This window comes from Pelophylax lessonae, assembly GCF_965119305.1.
Source record: "Pelophylax lessonae genome assembly, chromosome: 4".
In the NCBI taxonomy this organism is placed as follows: Eukaryota; Metazoa; Chordata; class Amphibia; order Anura; family Ranidae; genus Pelophylax; species Pelophylax lessonae.
In genome coordinates this window covers 278,053,271-278,077,344 of record NC_138771.1, presented here as the reverse complement: position 1 = coordinate 278,077,344, position 24,074 = coordinate 278,053,271, and the positions used below count along the sequence as shown (strand labels likewise).

Here is a 24,074-nt window from a genome sequence, read left to right as displayed (position 1 = left end):
TGCGGACACCCCATTAAGTCGAGCCATGGAACCACATACAATCCGAAGAGCGCCATACACCCTCAGGATGTATAAGTCCTCCCACTCGACTGTGAATATATCATCCGCCTATATCTATGGGGCGATTTAAAATGTATTTCTAATATGCAGTATACATATTTCATACTATATGCCTTACACTTTACACCGGTAAGAATCATAAGTACAACTGCAATATAAGCAAAGTAAACATATCAGGCATCAAATATGCAGTCTGGTATATACGAATAACTGAACCTAATGATTCCAATCATAATATATGGATAGCAGATAATATACATAAAAAATAAATATGTGAAACTATTAAAATCCTCATTTAAAAAGGATATACTGAATAAAACCTATAGTTAAAATATTTTTACAAAAACATGACATCCACCAGATTATCAACATTGTATATAAATTTTTTTAAGACAGACAATATAGAAAAGGTACACAAGGGAGAGAAAAACAAAAAAAGGGGGGGGCCTAAGAGACCTCAATCGTGGATGTTACCACATATCTATTTTGGGAATATACTGCCAAACAACAATCTGGATAGGGACTACCTCTGAATATTAATAATTGCTAATAAAGCAGTTAATATCCAGATCAACATTAAGACCCTTGGGGTGTAAACTCTCCGTCAGATAAATCCAATGTGTTTCGCGTTTGGATATTTCGCGAACTCTGTTTGAGCCCCTCCAAACCGGTTCCACTTTTTCTATACCCCAAAATTTGAGGTGAGTAGGATCCCTATTGTGGAAATCCCGGAAATGGAGTGACACACTGTGATCCTTGAACCCGTTACGAATGTTAGTAATGTGTTCCGACACTCTCGTGGTTATTGTCCGTTTGGTCCTCCCAATATAAAGTAAATTGCAGGGACACTGCAAGCAATAGACCACGTGGGTGGTATTGCATGTAATAAGGTCTTTTATTTCAAAGGAAAGGCCATTAGATGGAGAGGTAAAATTGGTGAAATTCCTCAAATGTGTGTTCACCTGTTTACATGTCTTACACCTCCTACATGCAAAGAAACCAGCTCTTTCATCCCAGAACATAACAGGTTTCTTTGGAGGATCTAGTACTTTTTTTACTACCCGGTCTCCAAAGGTTGGTCCCCTTCTATAAATGAAATTTGGAGACTCCGGCAGAACACCACACAAAAGCTTATCCATGCGAAGCACAGGCCAATGTTTTTTAAAAACCTGTTCTACTTCGCGATGTTGTGCACTAAACTGTGTTATAAAGCTCCACTCGTGTTCCTGTGTCCTTTGTTTAACCGAATCCCTCAGGCACTCTTCCTGGGTTAGTAAACCTATTTCAGTGATTGTCTTATCCAATTTGGCAGTTTCATACCCCTTTTCCAAAAATCTCTCCTTTAAAATTTGGGATTGTTCAAAATAATCCGCCTCCAGGGTGCAATTCCTTCTAACACGGAGGAACTGTCCCCTGGGGATGTTAGACAACCATAATTGATGGTGTCCACTCTGGACAGGGAGATATCCGTTCCGGTCGGTCGGCTTGAAGTACACTTGAGTCTTCAGCCCACCGTCCAGAAGGAATACCTCCACGTCCAGATAGTGAATCTTTTCGCGGCTCCAACTGAAGTCCAACCTAATGTTATTGGTATTGACATTAAGTTTATCACAGAACTCCACTAAAGAGGACTCGGTCCCTGCCCACATAAAGAATAGATCGTCGATATAGCGACGATACATGATCAACTCTTCACGTTGGGCAGCAAAGATTGACCGGTCCTCCCATTCTCCCATAAATATATTAGCTAGGCTGGGAGCGAATTTCGCCCCCATAGCCACACCTCTCTGTTGCTGGTAGAACATGCTGTCGAACCAAAAATAATTATGTGCTAGGCAGAAGTCAAGGGCATCCTTCAAAAAACGTTTTTGGATATCAGGGATATCGTCCCTTTTACTAAAGGCCCAATTGAAAGCGAGCAGTGCATCCTCATGTTGAATAATAGTATAGAGAGACGAGACATCTGCTGTAACAAGAAAAATGTCCCTGTTGCTCGGTAGCTTCACCTCTCTCAAAGCTATCAAAAAGGCCTTAGTATCCCTAAGATAGGACCTCAGCTGTACTACACTTTTTTGTAAGAAAAAATCTAGATACTCTCCTAGCCTAGATGTTACAGATTGAATACCGTTAACTATTGGTCTGGCTGGAGGGTTGACCATGTCCTTGTGGACTTTAGGTAACGTGTAAATTGTTGGTATTCTACTAAAGCTTGGTACCAGATAATGTTTCTCTTTCTTACACAGAATCCGATTTTGGTATCCCCTTTCCACAAGTGCTCCTAATTCCCGTCTATATTGTAAGGTGGGATCAGTACTTAAAACCCTATATGTCTCACTGTCCGCAAGCATAGTGGAGAGCTGGGTGTGGTAAAACTCTTTTTTGAGCAGTACCACCCCACCTCCCTTATCAGCGGGCCTTATAATTACGTCCTTTCTCTTTTCAAGAGCTTCCAGCCCTTCTTGGATGTGTCTTGGATTGACACATTTCTTATTTGGGATTTCTTTCAAATCCCTGATCACAAGATTTTTAAACACTTCAATGTGCTGGTTGGACGATTGTTGTGGGTTAAAAAGTGAACAATTCTTAAGCCCACTATCTACTCCAACTGTATAATTGGTTAGTCCCGCTTTGGGAGCTCCCAAAGTGCGGGCAGGGTTCAAATAATATTTTTTCAAATTAATTTTCCTTACATACTTATGAAGATCTATATAAACGTTAAATTTATTTACGGGTTGGTGTCTAGCACATTTCAAACCAGCATGTAGGATGTTCAGCTCTTTATCAGTTAGAGATACCTCTGCGAGATTGTAAATTCCATTTAATCTCCGTCCCGCCTTCTTTTTTTGTTTTTTACGTCCGGCTCTGCACCCCCTGAAGCTCGATCCCCCAAAGCATGTTGGGGACCCGGCTGCTGTCTCCACTGGGGATTGTATGGCCCCTGCGATTGGGGTGGGCCCCACCATTGAGGTCTCCCCCTCCATGGTCTGCCTCCCCTCCTCCCGCCTCTGCCTCTGCCCCCTCTCCACTGAAAAGGGCGAACGGGATTCGGAATGGGAGGCTGTGAGCCCTCATAATGGTTGAGAGCCTCATACCTATTGTGCACTGGGACTCTATACGGAGAATCAAACCGGGGGGCAGACTGGTAACCATACCCCATATGCTGACTTTGTTGGTCATCTCTATGGGATGGCGCGCCCTCCGGTTTATGTACAGTTTTGGCTCGTGCCCCAGGTGGTCCTGCTGCTGGCCCAATCGGACCTCTAGGCGTACTCGGGCCTGGGGTGGCCAGTTGATTAGTTGAATAATTGGCCGCTAATTCAGTTTCATTCTGTATCCTCTGATTAGGGACAACCCCGGGATTTTGCCAGAGGTAAATTGTATTGTTTTTAAAATCTCCCAAATCCCTATAATATTTTTTAACCTTTTTCTTATGGGTGTCTTTATCTATTTTTTGTAATTTCTTCTTAATGTCTGAATTGAATTTTAAAACTATTGGAGAATCTTTATCCTCGTCTAAAATAATCTTTAAATCTGCTATTTTCTTTTCAAGAATTTTCATTTTTAATTTTTTTCTCTTTAATATCAGTTCCTGCAGCTTGATGCCTACGTTGTTAAAAAAGTCCAACCACTCCTGGGTGGAAGTCTCATCATCGAGGGCATCTTGGGGGGTTACCTCCCACCTAAGGCTCCTCATGATAATTTTCTCTTTAATGTACTTCTCGAAGGTACAGATGTCCCACCACGTTCTCACTTGTTTCTCCAGGGCGAAACCCAAGATATTTAGATTTGAAGTGAGATCGTGCGAGACATCAGTGACAAGTTCCTCCGAGAAAATCGAGTCTACTTCCAGTTGTCTATCTCTCAAAAAGGATATTGCATCCATGGCAGCGGAGTTAAAACAAAGAATATGCAAACAAAGGAGTCAAAATATGGGTGACCTAAAACAGGTCTCATAAAGTGGCTCACCCCGCGCACAAAAAAACACAGTAGATAACAACACGGAATTATGAAGACGTAAAGTCTCAAAGCAGCTACTATACAAAAAGAACTGTTAACAAAGGTGTTGTAGAATATTTGATCAGAAAAAACAAACTATAACACTAGCAGCGCTAAATAAGAGGTCCATTGAATAAACCAGTGTCCTTAATGACTCATACAAAATATATATATAGTACAGTCCATGCAGTAAGCACAATTCACCAGGGTAGGGGAGTGAAGGGTCTTGACTGTTCCTCCAAAAAATGACACCACACTCTAGTGCTCCCCCCCTTTGGATGAAACACTCACCAGAAACTGGTGAATATAGAGCCTTAAATCCACCAATCAACGGGTGTGCTAATCACTGCTGGGCTGCTCCAAAATCCTCCTTCCTCCAGAGTTCCTCCGCTCAAAGTTCATGCAATTGAACAAAGTGGGGGCAACAATAGTGTAATTCTGCAAACTTTTATTAAAACTACACACAGTAAAACCCCTCTCCCCTCAAGATGTCTACTCACAGGAGGGTAATGGAGTGAAGGCATAAAGGATCAAAATATGCACACTGGATGACCGATTCGAAACTCTCCTGCAATCCCATAGGAATCACGAATGGTGTCCTGTGCAAAATGTTCAGCGACCGCGCACATCAGCTCTGACGTTTCGTCCTCACGACTTCATCTGAGAGCCCATGTGCGCGGCGCGGTCGAAATGCTTAAAGCTTCCGGTCAGGAACTTCCTGTGTGTGGAACGCACGCCGAGAGCGGCGCCACACGAGTTCCTTGTATATGCCTGAGTTATATTCTTGCTTGTGAGTACCCATCTAAAATTTTTTTTGGGAATAAAATTGCTCATACTTACTTCACCATGTATGGCCATTTTTTTGTTTAACGGTGGAAGCGGAAGCTGACCCAAAACAATTTCCAAGGCTACATAGGAGAAGTTCTGGTCCTGTAAAGATCCCGGGCAATGTGCAATAACTTTGAAGGTCTATGATTATCTGCAATCTGGTGAGTGGGGAACCTTGAGGGGCACCATATCACTCTGCAAGCACCTTAATTATTTGGCACCTTGGCACCTTAATTGGATCACTATAAGGACTTTTTCAAGCACTGAATATTTATTTGGACTATTTTCAATCACTTATTTATTGTGCACTATCATATTTAATTATATATTTATCTGTTACTGCTCAGATATTTATAAGCACTTAGCACTTTTTTTGTATATTTGATCATACTGATTATTGTATTTATATCACAACACTTAACACTTTGTTTTGAGCTAGCGCTGCATAATTTCGTTTTCATTGTACTATATATATATTTTGTATGAGTCATTAAGGACACTGGTTTATTCAATGGACCTCTTATTTAGCGCTGCTAGTGTTATAGTTTGTTTTTTCTGATCAAATATTCTACAACACCTTTGTTAACAGTTCTTTTTGTATAGTAGCTGCTTTGAGACTTTACGTCTTCATAATTCCGTGTTGTTATCTACTGTGTTTTTTTGTGCGCGGGGTGAGCCACTTTATGAGACCTGTTTTAGGTCACCCATATTTTGACTCCTTTGTTTGCATATTCTTTGTTTTAACTCCGCTGCCATGGATGCAATATCCTTTTTGAGAGATAGACAACTGGAAGTAGACTCGATTTTCTCGGAGGAACTTGTCACTGATGTCTCGCACGATCTCACTTCAAATCTAAATATCTTGGGTTTCGCCCTGGAGAAACAAGTGAGAACGTGGTGGGACATCTGTACCTTCGAGAAGTACATTAAAGAGAAAATTATCATGAGGAGCCTTAGGTGGGAGGTAACCCCCCAAGATGCCCTCGATGATGAGACTTCCACCCAGGAGTGGTTGGACTTTTTTAACAACGTAGGCATCAAGCTGCAGGAACTGATATTAAAGAGAAAAAAATTAAAAATGAAAATTCTTGAAAAGAAAATAGCAGATTTAAAGATTATTTTAGACGAGGATAAAGATTCTCCAATAGTTTTAAAATTCAATTCAGACATTAAGAAGAAATTACAAAAAATAGATAAAGACACCCATAAGAAAAAGGTTAAAAAATATTATAGGGATTTGGGAGATTTTAAAAACAATACAATTTACCTCTGGCAAAATCCCGGGGTTGTCCCTAATCAGAGGATACAGAATGAAACTGAATTAGCGGCCAATTATTCAACTAATCAACTGGCCACCCCAGGCCCGAGTACGCCTAGAGGTCCGATTGGGCCAGCAGCAGGACCACCTGGGGCACGAGCCAAAACTGTACATAAACCGGAGGGCGCGCCATCCCATAGAGATGACCAACAAAGTCAGCATATGGGGTATGGTTACCAGTCTGCCCCCCGGTTTGATTCTCCGTATAGAGTCCCAGTGCACAATAGGTATGAGGCTCTCAACCATTATGAGGGCTCACAGCCTCCCATTCCGAATCCCGTTCGCCCTTTTCAGTGGAGAGGGGGCAGAGGCAGAGGCGGGAGGAGGGGAGGCAGACCATGGAGGGGGAGACCTCAATGGTGGGGCCCACCCCAATCGCAGGGGCCATACAATCCCCAGTGGAGACAGCAGCCGGGTCCCCAACATGCTTTGGGGGATCGAGCTTCAGGGGGTGCAGAGCCGGACGTAAAAAACAAAAAAAGAAGGCGGGACGGAGATTAAATGGAATTTACAATCTCGCAGAGGTATCTCTAACTGATAAAGAGCTGAACATCCTACATGCTGGTTTGAAATGTGCTAGACACCAACCCGTAAATAAATTTAACGTTTATATAGATCTTCATAAGTATGTAAGGAAAATTAATTTGAAAAAATATTATTTGAACCCTGCCCGCACTTTGGGAGCTCCCAAAGCGGGACTAACCAATTATACAGTTGGAGTAGATAGTGGGCTTAAGAATTGTTCACTTTTTAACCCACAACAATCGTCCAACCAGCACATTGAAGTGTTTAAAAATCTTGTGATCAGGGATTTGAAAGAAATCCCAAATAAGAAATGTGTCAATCCAAGACACATCCAAGAAGGGCTGGAAGCTCTTGAAAAGAGAAAGGACGTAATTATAAGGCCCGCTGATAAGGGAGGTGGGGTGGTACTGCTCAAAAAAGAGTTTTACCACACCCAGCTCTCCACTATGCTTGCGGACAGTGAGACATATAGGGTTTTAAGTACTGATCCCACCTTACAATATAGACGGGAATTAGGAGCACTTGTGGAAAGGGGATACCAAAATCGGATTCTGTGTAAGAAAGAGAAACATTATCTGGTACCAAGCTTTAGTAGAATACCAACAATTTACACGTTACCTAAAGTCCACAAGGACATGGTCAACCCTCCAGCCAGACCAATAGTTAACGGTATTCAATCTGTAACATCTAGGCTAGGAGAGTATCTAGATTTTTTCTTACAAAAAAGTGTAGTACAGCTGAGGTCCTATCTTAGGGATACTAAGGCCTTTTTGATAGCTTTGAGAAAGGTGAAGCTACCGAGCAACAGGGACATTTTTCTTGTTACAGCAGATGTCTCGTCTCTCTATACTATTATTCAACATGAGGATGCACTGCTCGCTTTCAATTGGGCCTTTAGTAAAAGGGACGATATCCCTGATATCCAAAAACGTTTTTTGAAGGATGCCCTTGACTTCTGCCTAGCACATAATTATTTTTGGTTCGACAGCATGTTCTACCAGCAACAGAGAGGTGTGGCTATGGGGGCGAAATTCGCTCCCAGCCTAGCTAATATATTTATGGGAGAATGGGAGGACCGGTCAATCTTTGCTGCCCAACGTGAAGAGTTGATCATGTATCGTCGCTATATCGACGATCTATTCTTTATGTGGGCAGGGACCGAGTCCTCTTTAGTGGAGTTCTGTGATAAACTTAATGTCAATACCAATAACATTAGGTTGGACTTCAGTTGGAGCCGCGAAAAGATTCACTATCTGGACGTGGAGGTATTCCTTCTGGACGGTGGGCTGAAGACTCAAGTGTACTTCAAGCCGACCGACCGGAACGGATATCTCCCTGTCCAGAGTGGACACCATCAATTATGGTTGTCTAACATCCCCAGGGGACAGTTCCTCCGTGTTAGAAGGAATTGCACCCTGGAGGCGGATTATTTTGAACAATCCCAAATTTTAAAGGAGAGATTTTTGGAAAAGGGGTATGAAACTGCCAAATTGGATAAGACAATCACTGAAATAGGTTTACTAACCCAGGAAGAGTGCCTGAGGGATTCGGTTAAACAAAGGACACAGGAACACGAGTGGAGCTTTATAACACAGTTTAGTGCACAACATCGCGAAGTAGAACAGGTTTTTAAAAAACATTGGCCTGTGCTTCGCATGGATAAGCTTTTGTGTGGTGTTCTGCCGGAGTCTCCAAATTTCATTTATAGAAGGGGACCAACCTTTGGAGACCGGGTAGTAAAAAAAGTACTAGATCCTCCAAAGAAACCTGTTATGTTCTGGGATGAAAGAGCTGGTTTCTTTGCATGTAGGAGGTGTAAGACATGTAAACAGGTGAACACACATTTGAGGAATTTCACCAATTTTACCTCTCCATCTAATGGCCTTTCCTTTGAAATAAAAGACCTTATTACATGCAATACCACCCACGTGGTCTATTGCTTGCAGTGTCCCTGCAATTTACTTTATATTGGGAGGACCAAACGGACAATAACCACGAGAGTGTCGGAACACATTACTAACATTCGTAACGGGTTCAAGGATCACAGTGTGTCACTCCATTTCCGGGATTTCCACAATAGGGATCCTACTCACCTCAAATTTTGGGGTATAGAAAAAGTGGAACCGGTTTGGAGGGGCTCAAACAGAGTTCGCGAAATATCCAAACGCGAAACACATTGGATTTATCTGACGGAGAGTTTACACCCCAAGGGTCTTAATGTTGATCTGGATATTAACTGCTTTATTAGCAATTATTAATATTCAGAGGTAGTCCCTATCCAGATTGTTGTTTGGCAGTATATTCCCAAAATAGATATGTGGTAACATCCACGATTGAGGTCTCTTAGGCCCCCCCCTTTTTTTGTTTTTCTCTCCCTTGTGTACCTTTTCTATATTGTCTGTCTTAAAAAAATTTATATACAATGTTGATAATCTGGTGGATGTCATGTTTTTGTAAAAATATTTTAACTATAGGTTTTATTCAGTATATCCTTTTTAAATGAGGATTTTAATAGTTTCACATATTTATTTTTTATGTATATTATCTGCTATCCATATATTATGATTGGAATCATTAGGTTCAGTTATTCGTATATACCAGACTGCATATTTGATGCCTGATATGTTTACTTTGCTTATATTGCAGTTGTACTTATGATTCTTACCGGTGTAAAGTGTAAGGCATATAGTATGAAATATGTATACTGCATATTAGAAATACATTTTAAATCGCCCCATAGATATAGGCGGATGATATATTCACAGTCGAGTGGGAGGACTTATACATCCTGAGGGTGTATGGCGCTCTTCGGATTGTATGTGGTTCCATGGCTCGACTTAATGGGGTGTCCGCAGAAGAGGTATCGGAACATCCCGACGGTGACGCACATCCGGTGTCATAACCGGATGTTGTCATCAGCTATTGGGCTGGAGGTCGCCGGCGGATGTGCGTCATCACGCATGGCCGGAATGACACGTCTGTATATCAGAGCACCGATGTTAGCTGTGTAGCTAATAAGAGGTGTACTTCCGGGTGACATCTCAGGCGGACGCAGGCGCGCACGCGCTGGCGTCATTATTTAAGCATTTCGACCGCGCCGCGCACATGGGCTCTCAGATGAAGTCGTGAGGACGAAACGTCAGAGCTGATGTGCGCGGTCGCTGAACATTTTGCACAGGACACCATTCGTGATTCCTATGGGATTGCAGGAGAGTTTCGAATCGGTCATCCAGTGTGCATATTTTGATCCTTTATGCCTTCACTCCATTACCCTCCTGTGAGTAGACATCTTGAGGGGAGAGGGGTTTTACTGTGTGTAGTTTTAATAAAAGTTTGCAGAATTACACTATTGTTGCCCCCACTTTGTTCAATTGCATGAACTTTGAGCGGAGGAACTCTGGAGGAAGGAGGATTTTGGAGCAGCCCAGCAGTGATTAGCACACCCGTTGATTGGTGGATTTAAGGCTCTATATTCACCAGTTTCTGGTGAGTGTTTCATCCAAAGGGGGGGAGCACTAGAGTGTGGTGTCATTTTTTGGAGGAACAGTCAAGACCCTTCACTCCCCTACCCTGGTGAATTGTGCTTACTGCATGGACTGTACTATATATATATTTTGTATGAGTCATTAAGGACACTGGTTTATTCAATGGACCTCTTATTTAGCGCTGCTAGTGTTATAGTTTGTTTTTTCTGATCAAATATTCTACAACACCTTTGTTAACAGTTCTTTTTGTATAGTAGCTGCTTTGAGACTTTACGTCTTCATAATTCCGTGTTGTTATCTACTGTGTTTTTTTGTGCGCGGGGTGAGCCACTTTATGAGACCTGTTTTAGGTCACCCATATTTTGACTCCTTTGTTTGAATATATAATATATATATATATATATATATATATATATATATATATATATATATATATATATATATATATATATTATATAATAAAATTAGATTATTGATTAGATTATAATTCATGCGTTATATTATATATATATATATATATATATATGTGTATATATATATATATATATATATATATATATATACATATATATATACATATATATACATACATATAAATATATATATATATATATATATATATATATATATATATATATATATATGTATATGTATGTGTATATATATATATATATATATATATATATATATGTATGTGTATATATATATATATATGTATGTGTATATATATATATATATTTATATATATAATATAAATGTTATGTGTGTGTTTGTGTTTTGTGCAACGTTCAATGTTTGAATTTCCCTCCCTAGTTCCGCTCCCATGCAGCATTGCTCCTGCAGGGAACGGAACTAGGAAGTCATCACACCGACGGAGGACGGACGAGCAGCGGGGATCTCGGCTGGCGATCACAGCAATGGGAGATCATCGCTGGATCGCCAGGAGAAGGTAAGACACCGCTGCGCGCTCTGCACATCCACCCCGAGCGTGACTCGGGGATACCGATAACAGCATGGAAAATCCACCCCGAGTCACGCTCGGGGATACCGCTAGGCAGGTTAAAAACTGGGAGGCACATATACCAACTGTTGTAATTCCTACACCTTTCACCTGATTTGTATGTAAATACCCTCAAATTAAAGTTGAAATTCTTCAGTTAAAGCACATCTTGTTTGTTTCATTTCAAATCCATTGTGGTGGTGTATAGAGCCAAAAGGATTAGAATTGTGTCAATGTCCCAATATTTATGGACCTGACTGTATATCTGAACCAAAGAATAACAATGTAATATACTTCAGCTAACCAGTCATTTAATGTGTTGGCTGTATTAGTCTTTGTTTCTCTGGCTTTTTCCACTTTATTTTTACCAGGTAATCCTGGCATTCCCTGTCTTAGTGTGACAACACTCACTAACTGTACTGCAAGCAAGCAGTGTAGTCATCACAGGACAGGAAGTGTGTTAGGAATGTCTCACCACTTACTTTTTTTTTTGTTTATGACATAGGATAAGGTGGTATTCAGTAGACCTCAGAAATAGCTGGGAATGTATTTGATATCAATTAGTACTGGAAGTTATCAGCTCACTCTGGCAGGATCAACAGTTTATTTGCATGTATAAACAGACATACCAAAACATTTTAATGCTAAAATCAGGGCTTTTTTTTTTTTTTTTTGTGGGAAAGCCGGGGAACGCAGTTCCATCACCCCCAGAATTGAATGTATGTAATGACATACATGACATACATAAGGGGTGCTGGGGTGTGCTGGAGGGTCTATTGATGCTGGCTACTGGGAAATCTATTTTTGCTGGAGGATATCTGATTTTATGGAGGGGGGTCCTTATCATTAACAAATTCTATACAAATTATTTGCACCACAAAATGATACCTGCACCTATTCTCTAAGAAAAAAAAAGCCCTTGCTATAAATACCAGACTAAAAAGAAATTAATTGTCAGGAATTACATATATTCTAATCTCTGCAGGTCATGATTTTGTCATTTAATAAAATCTTTAAAAGTAAGGCTTTTTGCTTCCATACAAATGGACACATGATTCCATTTATATGAAAAGTGAAACATCTGTCTTTAGAATGCAAGTTTTAAATGGTACGCCAGTGGGGCCCCACAGCCAACATAAGACTAGCTGGACCAAAACTTATATGGATTGTGTCATTTGCAATGAAATGAAATCATCAAATAAATACTGTAACTGTAGAGTTTAGTTTACGGATTTTTTATTTTTTTTTGCAAACACTGCTTTTTTCCAAAAATGTTTTCAAACATTGTTGTTTGGATATAATATTGTTTGCTCCACACATGCTAACCTTGGGTGTGTTTCATTTTTACATACTGTGGGGCTTGAGAAATCCAGGCACTAGGCCCAATGTTGTCAGCTTCCCTGTAAGGAATTTTTCTTTATACCAAGTTTTTGCTTGACACTTTAATTATACTGCAGTGCATGGATTTATATTTTAAAGCCCAACCCAAGGCCAATTGTTTTTTGCCTTAGTTAACTGGTATGTGCGATGCCCCATCAAACTATCACATTTTGTAGGGCCAACTGCTCGGGGATTTGTTTTCTAAATAATGACTCTGAAATTCATGTTTATGTGAAGGTCAAACTGGAGAACAGTTGTCAATTGTGTTTTAAACTCCTGATTGCCATGCCCATGTTAAGTCAAACAAAAGCCTAAGTTTTCTTAAGTTTCCCCCATCCTTTTTCCCTTACCTGAATAAAAAAGATCTGTATACTTACCTACTTTTAATCAATTCTGGTCTAGCCATGTGATCTCGCTGCTCTCTGTAAGGGAGCGTTCGACAGCAACTCTGAATTGAGGTAGCTGTGACACTACCTATAGGTTCCATAACTCAGCCATTGCCTGCATTCCCTCTTCTACAGCAGCCACTCACTGACAGAGGGGGCCAGGGCTGTAGGATCACATGACCAGACCAGAGAGGAGTAAAAATTGGTAAGTATACACATATTTATACAGGTTAGCAGGATAGGTAGTAGGTTGGAGGAGGAAACATTTTTAAATAAGAAGTATGGGCAAAGCATTTTTAGTCATATTTTTCTTCTGGGTTAAAGGAGTGCACTTACTTTTGCTCTCCTGTGACCCAGATGAGCCAACAGCAGGCTAAAGCCCACTGTCAGCTGACGTCACAGAGTCGCTCAAGGCTCTGGAAGAATCCTGGTTATATTGTCGGGATCCATCCAGCTGCCTGATTGACAGCTGACTCCTGCTCACAGCAAACAGATGAGAGCTAAAGCCAGCTGTTCCTGCCCCCAGCGAGCTCTGGAAGGGCAGAGCAGAGAGCATTGCCTGACAGTCACTGCTCTCCACTCTGAGAAGACAGAGAACTGAGTGATCAACCGTTATGCGTTTGCTCAGTTCTCTACCTTAGAGCTGGAGGGAGACAACTGCAGCATCACACTGATGATGCAGAATAGAGGTGAGTATGAAGGTTTGTTTTTTTTTCGGAAACCCAAATTTCTCCTTTAACAACAGTTACATTTAGGCTTTTCTTCCACTTTAAATTGTATGCAAACCCTAACAATAAACTTCTCTTATTTTCTCCCTTTATATATACCATTGAAACACTACTCCACAGATACAGTATAGTGAGTGAATGTTGTCCTTCTAGCACAGTAAGTATGGTACTGGTTGGCTCACCAGGTGAAAATAAAGGAAGAAAGCCTGAAAAATATTGACTAATGTGGGCACCACATCTATGGACAGGAAATCTTCCATATAATATATTTTGTTCTTGGGTTTAAATAATGTAATTATTTTCTACAGAGGTCAAATTAGTATATAATGGGCAGAGCTGTACTCAGAACCATGACTGTACTAGTAATCACAGATATGTTCACTAGGATCCAAAAACAAGCTTACAATTACATATTTATTACCATACTGAAATTAACAGAAAGAAAACAAACTGATTTAGATACATAAATAGAATGTTTATGAACTAGGATTTAGGTGTCAGGACCCATTGAAAACACACTGCACTGGCTGTGAGCAGCACACAATTTGCAAGCAGTTCTTTGTCACACCCAACAGTCCTGCTGTACTAGGCCATGGCCTGGGTTGGCTATGTAGAAACCCAGTCCTGCTGCAGTGTGAGCTTCCATTGCACCTAGAACTGTTCAACCCAAATGCATGGCTTTAATAAGTCATTTGTCCCTGCATTAAATATATCTCTTAATACAGTAGAACTAAATCTCTTTTGGGATCTGTGTGGCTCAGGGAAAATGTTTCTGCAGGTCCATCATAGTGCTAAAAAAGCTAAATACAAAAATAACCAGATATAACAAGCCTAGCCCTCATATACCACACATTCTTTCCAAGACATTCACAGATGGTTAATGATTTACCTGAAGATGAAGAGCCTGTAAGCTGTCTGGAAGTGGTATTGGAATGTGGTCCAGGTTGTTGTCACTCAAGAACAAAAGACGAAGGTCGTTCAAGTCCTGAAAAAAAAAACGTACATTCATTTCTTAAACCAAAAATGAACATTCAAATATTTATTTACGCACAGTAAGAAAAACTGCTTTAACAGTATACTTTTATTCAGTCCAAAGAGCAAAAATCATGCTTAAAATCACTGAAGTTGATTTACTAAGGCAATAGAGACTGTTCACTTCTGGGTTACATCTTTTGAAACCCCCCTCTATAACCTACTTGTAATTACATTCTCAGGGAGCCCCCACTGCTGAGTTGCTCCTCAAATTATGTGTAAGCTCCATGTTGGATATTGTCAGAACTTACACAGGGTGAAGGTGTCAACCTCTTTCTCACATAAAAGTGCTGTGCGTTGGCAAGGAGCACTGGTGTAATTGATCATAAAGCCAATTTCCACTAAAATAAAAAGTTATTTAAATACATGACAATAAATAGTACAGGGTAATAAAGATGATAAAACGGTGCGGGATTTCAACCTCCATGATTAAGCCCCAGGACGGGGTGAAACATGTTGGGGGTGTGGCCTGGACAAATCGAACTGAGGCTACTTTTACCTGCTGGGTGAGGTGTGTGACAGCAGGGCTATCTATTTTCCTAATTCTGCAGTGTTAAAAAATAAAAAACCCACAAATATGTGTTTTATAATGTATTTAAAAAAATATAATGAAAAATGTTGAGAAAGATATGCAAATCCATCTATCATTGCCCTCTTTTAGGATGCTGTATTGTGGAATTGCACAGATCACACAAATCTAAAGCCTGTGCTAAGGGCTGATCCACACTTTCCGTTGCTCTGTGTTAACACACATTCCGCTGTTGATTAACCTGTATTGGGTTAAGGTGAGCCCATTTATTAGAAATGGGCTGCCAATGCACAACAACAGAGCTAAAGTTGGACCTGCACCACCCTTGCCAAAGAAATATTCCACTTCCACATCACACAAAGTGGTGTGTTTGCACACAATGAGGTGTGCTGCAATACAGGTACATTGAGTGTGTGCTGGTTTAGTTCTTTAAAGTGCCATTTAAAATTTTAAAACAGTATGAGCACTTTGGTAGTGTGCGCTAATCGTGCCTTACCACAATACATGGATCTAAATAGACCCTCTTGTTTTCACATTTCAGTTGGCTCTAGGTTACTTTACACTTGGTTGCAGCTATACTTGCAAGTTAAGGGGTTTGAGCTGAGTTATATATACATACTTTGAATGCCTCCTGCTTTATTCCTTTGCGTCCCAGTCTGTTTTTGCTGACATCTAGGAAACTCAGAGATTGTGGAAGCTCTGGAAGTTGTCTTATTCTGTTATCTAGTAGGATAAGCTCATCAAGCTGAGGCAAAGTTCTAAAAGCATCTTCATCAATATCTGATATAACGTTTGATGTCAAATCAATCTTCTGTAATTTGTCTGAAAAAAAAAAAAAAAAAGCTAAAATTAATTTTAGGCCTAAAGACTTAGTGATGTAACAGACATTTGAATCAACTTAAAAGCAGTACTTTAATATAATACTCGGAAGTTTTATTTCCCAGCCCAGTATACTATCTAATGATATTCGACTGACTGCATTCACCAACATTTCCCATAAAACATTTTTCTAGTTATGGACTAGTTAGTCTAAATGAAATAATTTTTATATAACGTGAATACTGGTAATTATTTGCACATATCATTAAATCTGCAAGACCGAACAGAGACCGATGGAGCAATATTTAATTTACATTATGATACTGTATTAGAGGCCTTAAGAAGCATTCTGGAAACACAAAAGTTCTGTTCTGGGTTACTGTATAAATAAAAGCACCCCCCCCCCACATACCTTGAAATGTGAATGTTAAATGTTTATTTTGTCTAGGAGGGTTGAAAAGTTATTTTAATTATCTTACTCCCCACTTCCCTGGCAGCCAGTGCTCCATGACCCTCATGATGATGAGGGTGTGACCTTGGTGTCCTTATTTTCCTTGCAGGACCACTTGTCCTAAATTGTATGAGATAACTTTGAAGAGTTGTGACAGGTCAAGCAACAAAGAGAAGTGGTTTCAGTTGGCCTGTCGTTCAGAGAGGAGGGGGAGGTCCGAGGGAGCAAGGAAAACGGTAAATACTTCACCTTATTCCTAACCTCCTGGACTAAACAAGGATCTGACCCTAGCAGTGCAGGGAGGCCCACTGCACAATAACATTTTACACTCAACCAGAGTTCACCTGAACTCCAGTCAAACAGCTCAATAAATTTACACTCAACAGCCATTTTATTTGTTACATCTTGCTAGTACCAGGCTGGACCTCCTTTTTCCTTCAGAACTGCCTTAATTCTTTATGGCATAGATTCAATAAGGTATTGGAAACATTCTTTAGATATTTTGGTCCATATTGACACGATAACATCACGCAGTTTCTGCAGATTTTTCAGCAGCACATGATATGAATCTCCTATTCCACCAAATCCCAAAGGTGCTCTATTGGATTGAGATCTGATGACTGTGGAGGCCATTGGCGTACAGTGAACTCATTGTCATGTTCAAGAAACCAGTGGTGAGATAATTTGAGCTTTGTGACATGGTGCATTATCCTGTTGGAAGTAGTCATCAGAAGATGGGTACACTGTAGACATATAGCTCAATTGGAACTAAGGGGCCCAAACTGTGCCAAAAAATATCCCCCACACCATTACACCACCAGCCTGAACCAATGATACAAGGCAGGATAGATCTATACTTTCATGTTGTTTATGCCAAATTCCGACCCTATCATTTGAATGTCACAGCTGAAATCAAGACTCATCAGACCAGGCAATGTTTTTCCAATCTTATATTGTCCAATTTTGGTGAGCCTGTGGTGTGGAGTGGTCTTCTGCTGCTGTAGCCCGTCTGCTTCAAGTTTCGATATGTTGTGCATTCAGAGATGGTATTCTGCATACCTTGGTTGTAGCAAATGGTTATTTGAGTTACTGTTGCCTTTCTATCATCTCAATCTTGCCTGCCCATCCTCCCCTGACATCAACAAGGTGTTTTCGTCCACACAACTGCCGCTCATTGGATATTTTCTCTTTTTTTGATCATTCTCTGTAAATCCTAAATATAGTTGTGCTTGAAAATCCCAGTAGAACAGCAGTTTTTTAAATACTCAGACCAGCTTGGCTGGCACCAACAACCATGCCACATTCAAAGTCACTTAAATCCCCTTTCCTACCCATTCTGGTGCTGGGTTTGAACTTCAAAAAGTCATCCTCACCACATCTAGATGCCTAAATGCATTGAGTTACTGCCATGTCATTGGCTAACAAGCAATTTGTGTTACCAAGCAATTGAACAAGTATACCTAATAAAGTGTTCAGTGAGTGTATATATTTGTACCACATATATTTGATCTTTTTCCCCTGCAAACAGGGTTTTTTTTTCTATTCAAGCAGTCTTGTAATCCATGAATCAGAATACACTGCAGTTGACAATACATTCTAGTCAATTATCTGCCCCAGCCTGTGATTGGACAATGAAGCAGAAAACGGATGCAGCTGGTGGATACTGGATGTAGACTGATCTAGAGGAAGATGAAGAGGATGCTCAAATTTAAAGAAAAATCTTTTTCTGATCATATATTATTTCAACTTAAAGCTGAGTTCCACTCAAAAGTGAAACTCCGCAGATCTGCTTCCTCCCCCCACCGGTTGCCCCATTTGGCACCTTTCAGGGGGGAGGGGGGAACAGGTACCTGTTTTTGAAAGGTACCCTTCCCCGCTTCCTGGGAGACAGCGCCACGGCGCTGTCCCTTGGAAGTTCGCCCCCCTCCTTTTTCCTCCGCCGCTGGGCCAATTACAAAGCGCAGCGCGCTTTGCGCACGTGCAGTAGGCTTCACTGCCGGGTTCCCTTGCCCTGGATGGCGGCGGTAAATAAATCAAAAGAGAAAGAAAAACATATTAGCTAGTAATGGCTGCCACGTTTAACTGTAGTGTTGAAGACATTCAATAGCTTATCCAAGCCACTTCTTTAGTTCTTTTGAGTGTAAAAAAAATACCCTAACGTTAAAATCACCATGAGCAACTCAGTGAACTTAGCCCAGACACCAAGGAATACGTCAAGGCAAATGTTGATTGTCCAGGAACTACATCGAATGTGTGATGGTTGTGGAACCAACCTTTACTAATTACATAATCCCAGCCCTTGAGGTGACTGATCCCTTGAGCTGAAGGCTGCAGCAGATGTTAATTCTTCAATTTACATGTGTAAAGTATGAATTATTGTCCACTTGTAGAGCTAGAGGTGTTACAATGGCATTACATGTATAACAGATGATGGTGAAGGCTTCCAATTCTGTTTAGGGATAATTTTCCTGGATTACCAGTGTGGATCTATTTGCTGCGGTATGTTCCTGATGCTCATTAGAACAGAAGAAGCTTCTTGAATAAGATATGAAACATCTTCAGCAATGCTGACAAGCGTAGTTAAAGGCAACTAAACACTTCAAGCTACTGTATACCACGATCTGGATAAATGAGAACCTCAGACAACATCACAGACGATCATACTGTAGGCCATGAGCAGATGTAAATAGCAGAAATTAATGCAACATAATCATAAAACCTAATATGATTGATAGCTATAAGAGGACTATATATTAAGACATTGGGGTTGATTTACTAAAGGCAAATCCACTGTGCACTACAAGTACACTGCAAGTACACTTGGAAGTGTAGTCGCTGTAGATGTGAGGGGAAGATCTAAAATGAAGGGAAGCTCTACTAATTTCTATCATCCAATTATGTGCAAGCAAAAAATTTGTTTTTTATTGTCCTTGCATGTCCCCCTCAGATCTACAGCAACTGCACTTTAAAGTGCACTTGCAGTGCACTTCCAAGTGCACTTGTAGTGCACAATGGCTTGCCTTTAGTAAATCACCCTCTATGTATATGTTGGTCATTTTAGAAAATATTATAAAACAACTGTATATTTAATGGCGAAAACAGTACTTTTAAAAATACTGCATACTTAGATATGAGAAATCGTTTTTGTTTATCTTGCTTATCTTGTTAAACCGTAAGTAAACGTGTGTAGTGTCCTTGGGTAGGGGAGGTACTGCATCAAGGTTGTGATCATCACAGTAGACTGTGGTACGAATGCATCCACACAGGATACAGGTAGAGATACCTATAAAACAAAGAGTGACGTAAAATAGAGGCATTACTTATGAGGATAACATTTTACTAAAAAAGTTAAAATTGCAACATCAGAGGCAAAATGAGTAAATTCAGTATTAACATTCAATTACTGTAGGTAATCCACAAAGTGCTGAAGCAAAATAAAAGTAGAGCATGTGTAGAATAATGTAATTTAACTATATCTATTTGGGATAGGGCTGAGTTCCTTACAATTTTGTAATTTTGTGTTTTTCAGTATGAACAGTACACTGGGGGGAGGGCGGTACTGGACGGTGTATAGTGTGGTGCAGTGTGCGTATTTTAGATGCATGGGAAAATTTGTGTGTATCGATGAGCAATCTGAAGTGTCCAGTGCCGAGACATTATCTTCTAGAGCCCAGGGTGAAGATGTCAAACTGCATCCGACCCCCAAAATGTATGAGGAATATGTGTCAGCAACCCCCCCCCCCAAAAAAAAAATAAAATAAAAATATCAACACTTATCTATACTCTACCCCCATAAGCAAATATTCCCTTTGCAAACTGAAATTCTCCACAAACAAAAATTTCCCCTCCTCCCAGTGCAAATTCTCCCTCCCCCTCCCAGCTAAAATCATCTCCCTTCCTAAATCTTCCCTCCTAGCACAAATTCCCCACCCCAAAAGCACCCTTCCTAGCACAATTCTCTACCTCTCAAATGTCTCCTCCGAGCACAAATCCTCCCCTCAAATTTCCCCTTAAGCACCGATTCACCCCCAGCACAAATCCCCTCAAATTTCCCCCTCCTAGGTTAGCGCAAATCTACAAATCATCCCTACTAGTGCAAATCCTCCCCCTAAAATCCCCCTCCCAGCTAAAATCCCCCAATCACCCGCCCTAGCACACATCTCCTCAAATCACCCAATGCACAATTCCCCCCTAGGCTAGCCCCCCTTCAGGCACATATCCCCCCTCAAACTCTCCCACCTAGCACTAATCCTCTTCTCCTTCTCCCCTCCTAGCACACTCTTAACCCCAGAACAAATGTTTCTTACTCTGCTCCCCACCATGTCCCCAGTGGTGTAATTCCCCTCTCCCACAAACATACAGACCTCAGATGCAGCATGGCAATCCTTTCTCCTATGCTTCTTCTTTTCTTGACATGTCAGAGTTGAGGAGGAGCATAGGGCAAGCTGACTTTTACCAGTTTTGCCAGGTAGCTAGTGAGTAGAAATGCTATTGCTGGGATTGCTGCTCAGGGACACCACAGACTGTAAGATTGGGACTTGAAAAGAGTTTGCAAACCCTTCCCAGTCCCAAACTGACAATCCCCATACAGGAGCGCTGCAGAGGCAGGAGGAACGAACTTGGGAGAGAGAGAGCACAGACCTCACCTCCTCCTGGCTCTTATTTGCTCTCTTGATTTGGCTTGTCACTTTCCATGCTAAGCTTAAAGAAGAAGTGATGCTTCTGTCACTAATTCTGTCAGCTTGTAGCCGCAGGAACTCTCCACGTGGCGCCCCCTCACCTCATATGATACCACAGCTCAGAGAGCAGCAGCCCCTCCTGTCCTCCACCCCTTCTCCTGGCCCTGGATTTGTGTTATCTGGTTTTTAATTTGCATGGCAGTATATTCTCACCAGTTAGTCTGAAAAACACTCTCCCTACACCTGGCCTGGAGGACCCTAGTGCCTGCTAAGACAAGGCAAGTTCCTCAGATGTTAACATCTGATGAGACATACCTTTTACACAGTAGAATGTTTTTATGAAACCTACCAATCCATAATTTTTAATTTTATGTTACTTAAGAAGGCCATTCCATTTCAATATTCATTCAGCTAGAATTTTCGAAACATGAAAAAAAATTTAAATACGGATTCCTACTGTGGCAACCATGTTAACAATAAGGGAACTCTATACTTTATTTACAAAATGATCATGCTTTTCTCAAAAGATGAGCTACCCTTTTTTCTTAGCAGTTTTATTTTATTACAATACTTGGGTTGGTAGTATTACTAGCAGGCAAAATAGAGATTAATCCCTTTGTCTGGAAAAACATCAAGGACAACAGGTAGGACTCTAGGTTATTAATATAATGAAGTTTGCTGAAATCCATACAATGTACTGTATATTACCTAACAGGACAGTGTAGTGGCGCTACATTAGGATATCTGTCAACATGAGAGAGAGAGAGAGAGCCCAGCGCCGATCTGAGTGTAGCACAGCAGTACTTTAATGACACACAAATTACAATGCTACTCACAAGAGGTAGATAAAAGCAGGCATCTAAAATCAATGGGGGGAAGTCTCTGTAGTCACATCCACGGTGGAAGGTCCGGTCGGGCGGGAGCGCTGTGATGAGGGAGGGCAGCCGATGTCCTCATGTGGGAGGCGGGGGACGTGCCGATCCTCTTTGATGTTGATGCAGCGTGGGACCGCCGGTCGGATGGGTGCAACGTCACTCAGGAGACACCAGGGGATCAAACGGCGACGCGTTGCGGAGCTCAGCTCCTTCTTCAGGCCGTGCGGGGGCCATGTTGGTTGTGGTATTTATGCCAGTAGTCCGGGGTAGGCAGTATGGTGGCTCGGGAGGGACAAAAATGGGGAAAAGCAAACCAGCAATGGGATAATATGTTGAACGAAGGGGGGAGGAGGCTAGAGGGCGGAGGAGGGGAGGTGTGGATGTGTGGGAAAGGGGGAGGGGGGGGGGGGAAAGGGAAATGGATGTGATTGAATTAAAGGCAATAAAGGCAATGTAGGTGTGGCCATACAGAATGAAACTGTATGGAGAGGAGAATAAAGTACATGAAGGGGCCAAATGTTCTTTTGGGTGCACTCGGGTGCGTGTATAGAGCGACCCGAGGGATGGGAGCGCACTTATCTAGGTGTCTGTGAATAAGGATGTTGTTATGATGTGAATGGGTATGTAGAGGGTGTCAGGGAATGTTGGGAGTTTTTAACATGATAAGATAGATGGAATCCAAGTGATGTTAGTGAGGTATATGGACCTACGCTTGGAGGCATACATGGGGGGGGGGGGGGGAGGATGGAAAATGTGTGTGCGTGCTAACATGCATAACTGTGCACGCATGTTGACAGGTTCTAGTTCATGGTCGGAAATTACGGATGCCAGCCCACAGGCTTGCATGTATGTGTATATAGAAACGCACACTCACAAACATGTACGTGGCGCATTGTGCATACAGATACAGAATTAAGAGTCCAACCACACACGCACAAGCACACACATGGGAATCGTTGTGCCAGTGCGCGGGCGGTTATCGAGCGGGGCATGTACAAAGGAGAGTCGTGCTGGAAATGGGATGTTGGTTAAGAAACTGTATGAAGGGGTTAACTTATATACGGTACTTACTTTGGAGTAGGCTTGGTGTAGGGAAGCATATGTAGGAGGGTTCACAAAGATCTCTGGAAGGCGCCTTCCAGAGATCTTTGTGAACCCTCCTACATATGCTTCCCTACACCAAGCCTACTCCAAAGTAAGTACCGTATATAAGTTAACCCCTTCATACAGTTTCTTAACCAACATCCCATTTCCAGCACGACTCTCCTTTGTACATGCCCCGCTCGATAACCGCCCGGGCACTGGCACAACGATTCCCATGTGTGTGCTTGTGCGTGTGTGGTTGGACTCTTAATTCTGTATCTGTATGCACAATGCGCCACGTACATGTTTGTGAGTGTGCGTTTCTATATACACATACATGCAAGCCTGTGGGCTGGCATCCGTAATTTCCGACCATGAACTAGAACCTGTCAACATGCGTGCACAGTTATGCATGTTAGCACGCACACACATTTTCCATCCTTCCCCCCCCCCCCCATGTATGCCTCCAAGCGTAGGTCCATATACCTCACTAACATCACTTGGATTCCATCTATCTTATCATGTTAAAAACTCCCAACATTCCCTGACACCCTCTACATACCCATTCACATCATAACAACATCCTTATTCACAGACACCTAGATAAGTGCGCTCCCATCCCTCGGGTCGCTCTATACACGCACCCGAGTGCACCCAAAAGAACATTTGGCCCCTTCATGTACTTTATTCTCCTCTCCATACAGTTTCATTCTGTATGGCCACACCTACATTGCCTTTATTGCCTTTAATTCAATCACATCCATTTCCCTTTCCCCCCCCCTCCCCCTTTCCCACACATCCACACCTCCCCTCCTCCGCCCTCTAGCCTCCTCCCCCCTTCGTTCAACATATTATCCCATTGCTGGTTTGCTTTTCCCCATTTTTGTCCCTCCCGAGCCA

General features: G+C 41.5%; 1 protein-coding gene across 1 annotated transcript in view; it reads right to left on the bottom strand.

The window, feature by feature from the left end:
* The window catches only part of EPYC (epiphycan), an 88,969-nt gene that overhangs the window by 4,200 nt on the left and 60,695 nt on the right, over positions 1–24,074 (bottom strand). Inside the window, exons 4-6 of the mRNA XM_082254835.1 lie at positions 19,662–19,820; positions 15,887–16,089; positions 14,596–14,691 (exon numbers count right to left, since the gene is read on the bottom strand). Of these exons, the coding sequence (XP_082110961.1) occupies positions 14,596–14,691; positions 15,887–16,089; positions 19,662–19,820 (458 nt within the window). The remainder of the gene's footprint in view (positions 1–14,595; positions 14,692–15,886; positions 16,090–19,661; positions 19,821–24,074) is intronic.